The sequence below is a fragment of the Colius striatus genome, chromosome 11 (assembly GCF_028858725.1).
Source record: "Colius striatus isolate bColStr4 chromosome 11, bColStr4.1.hap1, whole genome shotgun sequence".
Lineage (NCBI taxonomy): Eukaryota > Metazoa > Chordata > Aves > Coliiformes > Coliidae > Colius > Colius striatus.
This window is the reverse complement of record NC_084769.1, coordinates 19,457,922-19,472,517: the sequence shown is the minus strand read 5'-3', so window position 1 is coordinate 19,472,517 and position 14,596 is coordinate 19,457,922. Positions and strand designations below refer to the sequence as shown.

At 37.1% G+C, this 14,596-nt stretch overlaps 1 protein-coding gene across 1 annotated transcript in view; it reads left to right on the top strand.

Annotated features, from left to right (window-relative positions):
• Window positions 1–14,596, top strand: part of KCNH7 (potassium voltage-gated channel subfamily H member 7) — a 242,621-nt gene that overhangs the window by 199,549 nt on the left and 28,476 nt on the right. Inside the window, exons 9-10 of the mRNA XM_062004706.1 lie at window positions 677–876; window positions 11,381–11,633. Of these exons, the coding sequence (XP_061860690.1) occupies window positions 677–876; window positions 11,381–11,633 (453 nt within the window). The remainder of the gene's footprint in view (window positions 1–676; window positions 877–11,380; window positions 11,634–14,596) is intronic.

Below are 14,596 nucleotides of genomic sequence, written 5' to 3'. Positions count from 1 at the left end.
TTCAGCAAATGACTTAGTAGCCTAAACTAACAAAATTATAAGCATGCAGCCAGAAGGGCAAATTTACAGGGAAAGCAATGTTACATCTTGTGACTCATACAGTGTCAGGAAGTAGTCAAGTTATTCGACTACTCAAAATTCGTTATCCAAACTGTCAGAAGTTTTGTGTTATGTATCAGTAACCAAATCCTGTATAGGGCAGGACGCTGAGTTTTGAGTGGGTTTAGGATACTGTTGCCCATTATTTTTTGATAATCATAATTATATTTTATTTGTTGATTTAAATCTTGAAGCTATAAACATATGCATACCTTCGTAATTCTGCCCTTTCTTCACAACTTGTACTTAATCTTGCTTCCTGGTTCTTAGTTCTACCAAAGTCCATAAAATTAGATTAACTTAATTTACAACACTAAATTCAGGTCTAAAATTCTCTGAAGATTGATATTGCCAACTTAATCACAATATAATTTTTAAGCCTAATTCACTAACTGAGTTGATACTCATAAAATTAAATCAATAAAAAGCTTCTGGTAAATCGATTCCACATCTATGAAACCATTACTAGTCTCATGAGCTGCTTTATGTAAAAAGTACTTTATAACAACTGTTGCATCATCTGTAAAACCCAAAGATATAACTGATATAACTTAAGCTTTGTTTCTATTCAATCCAGCATTAATGTATGCTAGCATTTTTGGAAATGTATCTGCAATAATCCAAAGACTCTACTCGGGAACTGCACGGTATCACATGCAGATGCTGCGAGTAAAGGAGTTTATACGTTTTCATCAAATCCCCAACCCTCTGCGGCAACGACTTGAGGAATACTTCCAGCATGCATGGACATACACCAATGGCATTGACATGAACATGGTATGTTTTTCTGTTTCTCGGGCACAGATGCTGAGGAATAGACAAATGCATGAGAATTTAGAAAGACATTGTAAGTCTTCATTATTTATGAACTGTACAAACACAAGATGGTGGATATATGGCAATTATTGAAAGCCAAGGCATTGCAAGTTTGATATCCAAACATTTAACTGTCTAGATTATTACAAGCTATATCAGAAATCTGAACTCTCACTGTGCGTAAGAAAGCTTGAGAACTGCTGTTGACTATTATAAGCAGAAGACAAGAAAAATAAAAAAATCATAGATCTCTTATTTCAGACATAGCCTGTACCAGAATTCTGGGGGGTTTTGGACTGCTTCTCCACTTCCAGTACCAAACAAGAATATCTTTATTGGTATCTATGAAGTTACTGTTCTAGAAAACCTACGGAGATCAATTCTTTTCCAAATCATGTCATGTAATTGGGAGTGGGTGGAAGAGGGGAGCAAACAGGTGTATCATCTGCTCTTTTCAGAGTGAAATATTCTAGTCATATGATAGTCTGAACAGTAGTTCACTTGCATTCACAAACATAATTCTGCACTGAAAGTTGACATAGTGCTACTAACCATTTAGCAATCCACAGAATCTCATTTCTAGGAAGTGGCAAGGGTAAAACACTCATATTTTCTGTTCATTATCTAAAAAAAAAAAAAAGGAAAAGTCCTTATATGAAAATATATTGTGTGGTCAGCTAAAAAGGAATAACAATCTGCTAAAGAGCAAAAGTAAGCATTTATATTTCTGGCTTATTTTCTGGAGACAGCAACATTTTTTCTGAGAAATTGACATAGGTTTGAAGACACTGAGAGCGCTGTGCATCTTAGGGGTCTGTGAATCTGTGTCTCTATAGAGATGCTTTCCAGAGCTATTCTGAGTGAAGAGCTCTCAATAAAGTTGACAAGAAAAAGAAAATCTGCACATTTTTGTATCAATTTAACTAGAAATCAACCTCCAAAATTTTGACAGAAATTCAAACAGCTTCCATTTGGTATCTATACATACTTTTGTGAATGACTGTTGCAGTGATATACTTTTATGCAGTAAGCAGAAACAATGGTCTTGACTAAAAGTTTTAAAAGCTGAAACACTGACTGGCTTTATGGTTACCATTAAGTAAAGCAGATCTTAGAATTAAGACAGTAAACTAAATATGTTGGGCTTCACCTCCCGCTTCCGTGAGTGTCCTCTCCAGAGGAATATTATGCCTGGAACAGGACAGAATACTTGTGTAAAGCTCTGATGGGGATTACTGCAGAGGAAAGGAGCATCCTGCATGGCATTGGATGACCCTAGTTCCCTCTGATGGTGTTGGGATTGTGGGGTACACAGCACTTTGCAGAATCAGGCCCTTAAGCTGCAGGTGGGTGCAGCCTAAACCCAAAGTAGCTCACTGAATTATTTCTGAAGATATTACAAAATCATGTACGCTTTACCTAATTCATTACTGCTAATGGATGTACTAAGAACACCTTTTTCACATGAAATAGTAACTAAAACTGTATGTTGTCAGTTTAAACTTTGCTTAATGCAGGAATCGGTGTACTGGAATTGGTCTTGGATTTGTCAGTAATGTGAAATACTAACTATCTGGATTAAACAGCCCATGTTCTGCAATATGATTATGAGGCAGTATGGAGGCTTTATTTTAAATAAAAAGTGTAAAAAAAATCAAGTTTAGTATCTTACTTTGATATATATTTTTTCTTATTCTGTTCACAATTCTGTCCCTCAAGTTTTATGGCAGTCACTTAATTTTGTTTCAAAAATTGAGTTTGAATATATTACACTAAGTGCAAGGATAATATAAGAATTGTGTGATTTATGCTGTACTTATGAAAGATTTATCTCTTTCCTGTCTGCTTCATACCTAAATACATGGAATAACACCACCCACTGGTAAGAGCAGGAGGTATTTATATAAAATTTAATTCCAGTATAAAGTGTGGAGAATATCCATGTTATCTGTCGGGTTTAAAGCTTGTTCAATGCTTTCTAATTTTAATTGTAACTTTTTGCATGATGAAGGAGTAGATAGCAAAGGGAAATAATCCAAGTTGAATCAGATGTGGGGCAAAATAGTTACTAAAAATGAGACATTAAGAAATTCTTATCTAACCACATTTATTAATCACTGTTTTACCCCACAACTCAAATTATGCTTCTCTGCCCAAAAAAGATCATGTGCATATTGGTTTGCATTAGATAGTTACTCTGTAGGAATGTCATTCTGACAAAGTTGCCATGCTGATCATTCTGCATTTTCCTTTGCGTGAATGCTCTCAGTTCAAACCATGTATGCATGTAAGCACAAGCACCTATGAAGTTTTCTTGGCTATAAGCCATGTGCATATGAGATGAACTTGCATGTGGTATTAAATTAATTTTGCATGAAATATTTGCATTTACACATCAAAGGGCTAATACTGTCCTCAGACAAATGTGTTTGACTCCTGTCAATATTTTCTGGGAGTTTTTTGCTAATATCTGAAGGCAGAATTTGATCCAATGTCTTTCTTTTTCATTTCATCACTGAAAATTGAATAAGATTTTACAACTCAGTCCTCTTTCTCCTTTAAAACATGAAATGCATGAATAATTTACATTATATGTATATGTACATGCAATGCATATACACATACATACTCATATATATAAAAATAATAATAGAGAATATTGTTTTTTAAATGCTTTTAATTATCATCAATATTATACTTAAGAATTCAGGAAAAGTGAAAAAAAGTCCAAACTCGTGAATAATACCTCACAAATAATACTGCACTAAGACTAAATAAACTTGATTTCCTAAACAAGACCCTACATTTTGTATTAAAAACCAGAAGATAATGCTTTTACATTCATTTGAAATGACTAAACTAAAAATTACCTTTAAAGATCCTCAGGTGAAATATGCTGAGAACATTGTTTATGTGTTTGTTTATTTCCTTCTGCTTCATTTATACATCAGATTATGTATCATTGCATAATGTATTTAGATAAAAACAGTTCCACATAATTATGCATGGACTGGATAAACAGGATTTGGGATTTATTGTAATCTGGATAAAAATCTTGAGTCTATAGAATAAGCATATTTTAAATCATACTCTTGCTATATACACTGGCAAAATTAAACTACAAAAAAAAACTATTTACAGTGTAATTGTTTCATGAAAGATATCACCAATCCCAAAGATTCAAAGATATTACTTTCATTTTTTTAAACTATCCTGTTCTGTTTTTCCTAAACTCTCTTTGCCTTCTTTTCCTCCCCTTCATTCCAACGTTATCAGTCCAGCACTGATAACAGCATGCCTGTCTTTAAAAGATGACATATTTAGTGGTTGAAATCCTTTTTTAAGTTATGCATGTATTTTTTACAAACTTCTCCCCCTTCTTTCCATGGATTTTCTGTGCATCTGAATACCTTTAATAGTTTATTTTATCTTTTAGAAGTGTTCAAAGAAGTAAATAATTGGGACAAACTTTCAAAAGTTGTTCTCCAAATGTACACGTTAATGACAATTTTGGATGTGGGACAGATGTCTTTTTATTTTGGGTTTTACCTGGTGCCATGAAAGGAGAGAGCAAGTCAGAAATTTTATGTACAGATTTATGTAACCTTCTCCTGCAAGCATCCAAGCAAATGGTCAATTTTACACTTGCTTTAAGTTGTCTTGGCTGCAGTGATCAGGCAAGTATAGCAAAGCACACTCCTGTCTTGAAGGGTCAGAACTAGCAGTGCTACTATATCAAAGAAAGCACTTTCTCCATTGCTTTGGTAAAGCTCCTTTTGTGAGAAATTGGCCATTGATTGCTACATGACACCACTACATTTGTTATACTTGCTTTTCCTCCTGCTGTGATCACTTCTTATGACAAAAACTATTCTACCAGCAGAAGTCTTGCCAGTAATATCTTTGAACCAGAGAATTAGAAAAGTCAAACAAAATTTCAAAAATAGCAAGAAGTTCCTTATAGTGTCAGAAGGGTAAACCAAATTGGAAGTGTTTGGAACAAAAGCTAGTAATAATTGATTAAACAGAAGGAATATGTAATCATGGTGAAAAGTGGTAGTTATTTGTCTGAACATCATAATGAAAATCATAAGACATATAAGCCTATCAGAAAGTACCTCAGATATGATCAGTTGTAAAGCTGCCCTTTCATTTTCTAAGACCATTTAAAAATATGAATGCTTAATTGAGTGTCAGAATACAAAATCTCATAGAAAAAAAAATAATTTTGAAAATATCTTTCCATATGCAAAGTGATCCTTTAGCAGTTTCTCACTGCACTGTGTTTTGTGGTCTAACTTTTCAAAAAGAGGATAAGTTAACAGTTTTCCAACTATCACTATGTTTTTGGAAAGACATTGATGTGGTCAGCTTACAACCTCTACAGGTATTAAATTTTTCTGCTGATGAGAGAGTCAACAGTGTAAGAAAAACAAATCATTTTGTGTCCTGCTCACCCAGCAATGTATATCTCAGAGATCACGTTTGAGATGTATTCAGAAACTGTAATTATAGATGAAGAAAGATTCACAGCAGCTCCAATAATTTCAACATAAAAATGTCATGCAAACCTGAGTCATGGTAATGACTGAAATCAAAAGATCCTAATTCTTGATAAGGTGATCAGACTTCAAATCCATTGAATTAGTTCATCATCAAACACTGCTGCTCTTTTCTCTCAGCTGTTTTAAGGACCTCCTTCATGCCTCACAAAAAAAGAAAAATTAAATCTGACTGCAAAATTTTCCTGTATGTAGGTGAGGAATCATAAGAAATAATTCTTATTCTACGTGGAGCCCAAGAGCTGCTGGAGCAGAATTATTACCATCTGTGACCTTGTTCATTCTTTTCTCAATAGTGAAAGCCTCTGGAAAGGTTTTGGTCTTCTGCTTATAGAAATTATTCACTTCTTCTGCAATTAACTATCAAAGAAATAGTAAATTCTAAATTTGTTCTAGTAATAGAAATTACACAAATGTTTTTCCTAAATGAAGATGTTTTTCAAACCTGGGAGTCAAATGTTTGTGAAAGAACTAAATCCCAAGCTTATCAGAGAGAATAGCTACCAGTAGACAGAGATCTCTGAAGCGTGAATTGTGTAGCTAAAAAGTCTTAGATTAGCGCTGAAATTAAATGGCAGAAAAGTAAAAATTAAAAATACATAGGTTGTTTCACTAAATACGTAAATTACTATGAATTAATTTCACTTATTCTTACAGCAAAACTAAGGCAAACTGTTAATTTTGAATATTCATCCCCACTAGAGTGAACCCTCCAAGGCATAGGGTTTCCTCCCTGCGATTATTTTACAGGAGGATGGAACCAGGCTCTTCTCAGTGATGTCCAATGGTAGGACAAGGGGCAATGGGTATACGCTGGAAAATAAGACATACAAGGAAGAATTTCTTCACTGTATGGGTGACGGAACACTGAAACAGACTGCCCAGATGGGTTGTGGAGTCTCCTTCTCTGGAGACCTTCGAAACGCACCTGGACGAGTTCCTGTGTGACCTACTCTAGGTGGTCCTGCTCTGGCGGGGGGTTGGACTGGATGATCTTTCAAGGTCTCTTCCAGCCCCTGAGATTCTGGGATTATTTCAAAATTTAGGATTCAAATTGTTTGAGAAGTTTATTCAGTATTTAGTGATGCCAATGTCAACATGTCCTGAGATCTATATTATGCAGATGAGATCCAAATAGAGATTAAGTATATGTAGCCTATGATGCAAAGTATATTTATTCCCATCTCTTTGGACTTTCAGTTGCTCAGCTTCTTTGCTTAGTTAGTTTTTGCATGGATTAGTTTCTCAAACCATTTCAATCAGATAGATGAAGACTGAGCAGGAATATACAGACAATGTGTAAAGGATCAGAATTCCTCTTTCAGTTTGTGCCATCTTAAATCATCAAATGAACTCAAGAGTCTACATTTATGCTGGATATTTGTCACTCATAAATAACTGTGACTGATTCTAGAACAATAAAGCCTTAGTCAAAACAAGTTTCAGCACACCCCAAACAGACCCACAACACAAAGGAGCTCTCTTGTGCTCTCTTCAACTGCTACATGACCTCTAAATTTTTATCCCACCTATATCTCAAAAAATAAAATGTATGATAGATGTAAGATTATGTGCAGAATTAACAGCATCTCTTTGCGAGACTTCAGGGACTAGAGCATCTCTCATACTAGAAAAGGCTGAGAGCTGGGACTGTTCAGTCTGCAGAACTGAGGGCTCACAGGGGATCTCATCAATACGAAAAAATACTTGAAGAGAGGATGTAAAGAAGATGGAACCAGGCCCTTTTCAGTGGTGTCCTGCAACAGGGCCCAGAGGCAACATGTGCAAACTGAAACAGGAGTTTCCATCCAAACATCAAGAAACACTCTTTTATTGTGAAGATGGCTGCACTGTCACATATTGCCCACAGAGTTTGTGAAGTCTCCATCCTTGGAAATATTTAAAAGCCATCTGGTTATTATCCACCTCTAATTATGATGAGCAGGGAGACTGGACAAGGTGACCTTCAGAGGTTCTTTTCAACGTCAACCATTTTGTGATTCTGTTGGTATAAAATGTGATATTTCCATGTTTAATGACAGTTATTGTAGCTAATATCCTGATCTACTTCAGCCTAGATGCTTTCTAAATATTTTCTGTGGGACATGTGTCAATACTTGTTCCAGAACTGAGCACAGAAAATCTAAAAATTGTCATGAATTTTATCAATTATTCAAACAGAACAAGTAATTATTGCCCCAAATATTTGCTGGTTGACTGAGGTTAGGGCATGTCTCCACTTCTGTTGTCACAAAGTGGTCTGATACAAATATGAGTGATACCTTTTTGAAACAGAGAAGTTGACGAAGCGGAACTCTCTCTCCACTTATAAAAAAACACATTCTTCAAGGCATCATGAATCATGTCTCTACTATCCTCAGTAAATTTCAATCACTTTTATTCCACGTTAAATTTTTTACTTCTCTCTGAATGACACTTTCCTGCTCTCTAAGCATGCCAAGTAGATAAACCAATGTTATTTGATATTAAATGAGTTTTATTCCAGACAGGAAGAGATGACTGAAGCTTGACTTGATATCAATGAGTGACAACTGGAGCCTATGACAGCAGCATCACAACCAATTTTTTAAGGGGGGGAGGGGGGAAGGGGGGGAAGGAGGGGGTTGTGGCTTTTTATGTCTTTTTACATGTCTTTTTTAGAAGGTCTGTGCCTTTTCAATTATGTATGAATACTGATTCTAGACATGATTCTAACTATGAGAATCCAAAATTTTTCTCACCAAAGTCCAGTGGAATCACTATTAAGGAGACATTGAGTGCAACAATAGAAACATGTCAGGAAAGAATTGGACAATTGAAACCCAAATATGTATAAAACTGATTTATTCATTTTGGATTTGTCATTGAGAACAGTATTATTTAAAGAGAAATTTAGCTTGGTTTAATTTTTGTATTATCTAGTCCTGCATTAATATAATTTGAAGATAATGCTGTCTTTTTATTATTTAGGAAAGTGTATTTTAGATTTTTCTTGTCACATTGAACTGTAATTTAAACATGTTTAAAGACTCCAAAAGCTTACACCTAATGAAAAGAAGTGAAATGCAATATTTAGAGTTTCATTATTTTTAAGCTAATCTCATGATTTTGAAGACTGCATGGATGGTTTTCTAATATTTAAAGTTACCAGTAGGTGTACACAGATTGTATTGGTGTTGATTGCCACATTATAAGAACATAATTTCCAATACAGTTGTTCCTGCTCTACATAGACAATCATAGGTATCTGTGAGAATCACATGCTTCGTTATTAGCACAAGCTACATATGGATGAATAAGAAGTATTTTCTCACAGTAACGACAAACTAAATATTAGGAATGAGCACGGAAGCTTGGGTTGGAAATATGTTGTCTGTATTGCACACCATAAAAGTTAGTTTGGAAACATCAAATTCTGTAGAGTGTCAGCTACTGGACTTGGATTAACTATCTCACTACATACAATGAGTTTGAAATGGTAAGCATCTTTTTAGTAACATAGCATATAGCAATGTTTCAACAACTTTATCTTCAAATGAGCTTATTTTCGCATTTCTAAACTTGTATTAGTGGAGTAATCTCCAAAACTCCATTACATATCAATGTTATTTGGTGCTTTTCTGTATTCTAGACATTTGACAGTTGTGATATGAAAAAGTAAATATTCTTCCACTTTGGTGTATAAATACTTTAGAGTGTAAGCTCCATGGGGCAGGGACATTTTAATTACAGATACTTAAATAGGGGCTAGTATCTTTCAGATGTTATTGGCATATAAATAACTATTAACTAGTGTGTATGGATTTTAGAAAAGTTTCATGTTAAGTATAAATTAATTATCAAAATAATTGTTTATTTCAAGAAATACCCAAAGTATCTTCAGAAATATCAACCAACACACACGGTCTGCATGTTTTTTGCTTAATGGTAAAGTACAATCCCTTGATAAATGAGATAAACAGAAGCTGATGTGAAAAACCAATACAATTCATCCTAAAGCTGTGCTCCTGACTTTTTAACAATTCAAATATCTTCTCCCATAAATTCCTCTGAACTGAAAATATATTTCCTATTTTTTATCCTATAAAAATTATATTCAGATAGAAGCATAGCAAAAGAAATATAGCAAATTTTAAAATAGGTCTTTTTTTACTCACATGACTAGACAACAATTTCAAAGTAAACATTTTCAATTTTTCTCCACCTACATCATTGACCGGATGTATTTGGCTATCAGTTTCTCGGTATCCCTCAGTAAATGAGGACCTACAATATTTTTATTTGAACAGAATGATATTACAATAAAAGAGTAATTACATACTAAGCTGTTTCTAGTGGTGTGATACCAAAACCAGAGTGGCGCCACAGAAGCTTTTCATTTATCATATTTTCTTTTGTTTATTGTTGTTGAATGTTGGCTTTTTCTGAAAATGTATAAGTTTCATGTGGTAATGCCCAATAGCTCAAAACTTTTGTATATATGTGCGTTAAAACATTCTGTTTGTTACTTCTCAGCACTGATTTCCATTAGCAATCACAGAAACATTTCAACTCAGTTAAAGGTACTAATACTTCATTTGTAAATCATAGCTTGACTTGTGTGGACAGAAGCTTCATATCAGAAATATGCTCATCTTCTCCATTAGCAAGGGATACGAGTTGTGAATACCTTATGCAGTAAGAGTGAGCGCAGAGACCTTTATTATACTGAAGTAAGAATTAACACAGCAAGAAGTGAATGCATTTTGTGTATACTTTCCCTGTGCAGAACCATCTACGTTTGTAAAAAACAGTGCAGAGGATAAACAGGAATTTGTTAATAGACTGATCTAATAACAGACACCTTTTGAACAGATATTCATAAGACTGGGAGTATCGTATTTTGTCCTTAGAAATATGCAACAGGTGTGGCCTGTCCCAGGGAAAGCATATGACCCATTAGTATCATTGACAACAGATAACAAGATTTAAGGGAAAGATGAAAGGATGGTGCATAACAATGTGTCAGGCCCATTTCTTAACACAGCTGGCAGGCTGTGCTCCGAGGTGGGCTATACTCCTACAAAAGTCAGTAGCAGAAATGCTTATTGATTCTAAAAGAATCAGAGATTATATGAATCTAGATAATTCAGAAAAGCTTACACATAATGGCCACGTTTAAGTAGTTCACTTTTTTTCTTCTAAATGAAATTAACACATTACCATGGTACCCAAGAGGAATCCCATGGTTCTGCTTCTCGCAAACTCCCATTGTTCTGAGTAGGAGATGAGTAAGGAAGATAGCAACTAGCCCTATAGTTTGCCAAACTAATCGGAAATCTGGATAATAACATTGTTTCAGTGGTAAATGTTGCTTTTTCTGATAAAAAAACCTAAATCCTACACTCAAAAGCAGAATATACCTAACATGAAAATCCCATTAAAAGTCCCTCTTTCTAAAAAACATATGATCTTGTTCAGAGCTCTCATTTTACAAATGTCATGGTTATTACAGCAAAAACTTCTCTTACATTAAATTCAGTAGTTTTCTATTTGATAAAAAGGACATTTACATATTAGTCCAAATGGATGAAATTCAGTCAAGACTCCTCCTTTAGCTGTCTTATTTGTTGTTTTACTGTAGTATAACCTTGATACCTTGATACCACTTTTATCAATGAAATAAGACTTAATAACAAATTTTGTAACCACTACACACATTAGTATGTACAGGAGTATTCACATTGCATAAACTTTCCAATATACATTACACAATGCACTTGTTGAATTGTAATACTCTGACAGCTCTTAGGGACACCTCTTTTTGTATATCACTTCTTTCTTTTGTCCAGAAGGAAAATATTAGAATTATTAAAAAAATCTTTCATAGCATTTACATGAAATCCTTCTGCTTGTCTTTCCAGGTCCTGAAGGGGTTTCCAGAATGCTTACAAGCTGACATTTGTCTGCACCTCAACCAAAATTTGCTTCAGAACTGCAAAGCTTTCCGGGGAGCCAGTAAAGGCTGTCTTCGAGCTTTGGCTATGAAATTTAAGACAACACATGCACCTCCTGGAGACACTTTAGTGCACTGTGGGGATGTCCTCACTGCTCTTTACTTTGTGTCAAGAGGCTCCATTGAAATCCTTAAGAGTGACATTGTTGTAGCCATTCTTGGTAAGTAGAATACTACAAGGCATGCTGAAAGAGTTGGAGGATTGAAAAGAAATATCCATTGTTGTTTCTGGAGAGGGAAATTTGTAAATGTTATACTCACTGTTATTTAAATCAAGCAGAAAACTAAGATGTTTAAGGAGCAAAGTCTACATTACTACAATAATTCATGTGCACCAAAGAGCCCACATTCTTGGATATCTAAAATATAAGACCAGGACTGAGTCAGATTTATCCCTAGGTACATGACAAACTGCAAGCTGAGGCAAGCAGAAACCAAATTAGTTCACTTCTGATTATATTGCAAGAACCAAAGTCAAGATCACAATTTTTTTGAACATTGTATGAGGGTACTGAAACACAAAGACCCCCCTATATAATAACTAGAGAAAAAGATGTATCTGCTTTAGGCTTTCAAAATGTCTTCTAGAGGTTTTCAGAAACATCTGCTTCTGCCCACTGAGCACATAGAAAAGAAAGAGAATAACAGATTAGTCTGACCCAGGTTGATACTTCAGTGTAATAACACCATCTTTTCCCCAATATTTCCTATTCACACATTCCTGTTTGTATACCATGAGGAGTTGCTTGTTTTCTTTTCCAAAGAAGATGGCTCAGAGTAACATTAAATCCATCTAGGATCCCACTTGCAGCTGATGATGGCTCTTATCTGGAACCAATAAGATTTCACTAGCTACAGCAATTTTAAAATAGCTAAAATCACAGTCACAGAATCATTTTGGTAGGAAAAGACCTTTAAGATCATCGAGTCCAACCACTAGCCTCACATTTTCAAGCGCACCACTAAACCAGTGAGTCCACTAACATTTAGTTATGGTTCCTGGAGACTTGGATACTGTCAGAGGCTCACAGTGGAAGGCAGAAAGAAGTCAGGCTGTTGGCAGTCTTAAGGCCCACAAGCAAATCCTCTCTTCCACGCAACTTTTATATGTGAGACTGTCATGGTTTTGCCCAGCCAGCAATGAAGCCCCGCTACAGTCTCTTGCTCACTGCGCCCCATCCATCCCCAACCTCGTTAGGATGGTGGGGGCCTCAGTAAGATGGGAGGAAAAAAGATAACCAAATTTGTTGTGGATTGAGACAAGGGCAGGGAGGGCTTGCTGCCAATTATGGTTTCAGGCAAAACAGACCCCAGTACTCGACTTAGAGAAGAAAGTAGGAAAGCTGATTCTACTACCTACAAGAAACAGAACAGAATAAAAGCAAAAAGAGAGTAGGATTATTGAGAAAACTGCAACCAGCACTTTAAGATCTCCCACCCCCATCCCTCCTTTTTTCCCAGGCCCAGTTCACTGCTCCCAATATCAGTACCTCCTCCCCCATCAATGGCTCAGGGAGGCAGGGAATAGGGAATGTGGTCAGTCTCTCACAGATGGCCTCTGCCACTTCTCTCTTCTCAGAGGAGGACAACTCCTTGCAATCTTCTCCTGCTCCAATATGGGGTCTCTCCCCCAGGACACAGTCCTTAATGAACTTCTCTGGTGTGGGTTGTTCCCAGCAGCTGCAGCTTCTGCTGACACAGGGTCCCTCCCAGGGGACATGGCCCCTTCTGGGCATAATTCTAATGAGCTTCTTTGGCATGGTTTCTTCCCCTCAGTTACAGCTTCTGTGTGTGTGGTTTAGGCCCATCAGGGAACAAAAGACCACAATTAGTCTCAAGTACCAAAGACCTGAAAATTGCCAAAGGGCAAGGGAGAGCTTAAGTGCTGCTTAAGGTTCAGTACAAAACAGACCAGGTAACTGGCTTGGGGAAGAAAACAGAAAATAATTTAATGCAACACCAACTAAAGCAAAACCACGAAACCCCAAAACATCACCAAAATAAAACAACACAGAGTGGTATAACAATGAAGAGTCCAACCAGCCCTTTAAGACGACCTTCTCCCCACTCCTCCCCTCTTCCTGGGCTCAGAGCCCTGATCCCAGTGTTTTTACCTCCTCCCACCTTGAACAGCCCAGGCGGACAGGGAGTGAGGGTTTCAGTCAGTCTATTCGCTATAGCTTCTGCCATTTGTCTCTCCTCAGGACAGGTGGGCTCCGCACCAGTCCTCCCTGCAAGTCCATGGGATACCTCACACACACAGCAGCCCTGCACAGGCTGCTCTGACGTGCATTTATCCCAAAAGCTGCAGCTCCTCTCTGCCTCTCATGTGGGGCTGCTCTGTGGTGCGCAGGCCCTCCAGCATGGCCTGTGCCATGGCTGCCTCCCCACACAGTCCCTCACCTGTCCGGGTGCACTCACACGGAGCTGCTGGTGGCTCTCAGTCCTGCCATGGCCCTGCATGGGTTGCAGGGGTACACCCTGCATTCTCACCATGGCTTGCAGAGGGATCTCTGGTCTGGTGCTCCTCCTTCCTCCTTCTCTGTGAGGTCCACATGGTCGCCTCCATCTTGTATCACTCTTACACCTCCTAGCAGCACTTCAAATTCCCGTCCCCAATTAGTGATCACAGAGGGGCCAAATTCGCCCAGCCAGGTTGGAGGTGGGTCCCAGGAGCCGGGGGAGAGTCCAAAAACTCTTTACGGGGGAGAGTCCAAAAACTCTTTACCGGGTCTTCACTGCAACCCACTCCCCCTGTTACCAAGCAAAAGCTGCTCCTTGCTGAACCATAACACTGTGGATATTGAGTCCCTCACACAGGACATGGCTTCCTCTGGACAGAATCACTGCCCCTGATGTGGGGTCTGTAACAAAATGAAAACAAATCTGTGCTTCACCAGTCCTCTCCACAGAATTCAGGACAGTCTCTACTCCAGCACATCTCCTCCTCTCTTCCCTCACTGACCTTGGAGTCTGCATGGTTGCTTTGCTCTCTCTCCCAACTCCTTGCACCACCACCACCTGGAACAAAAGAGCAGAAGAAGGAAAAGAAAGAACTCTCCTCTTTTCACTTCTTCTTTAAAAGCGATCATGGAAGTATCTTATTTGCTCAGAACCAGAAGTG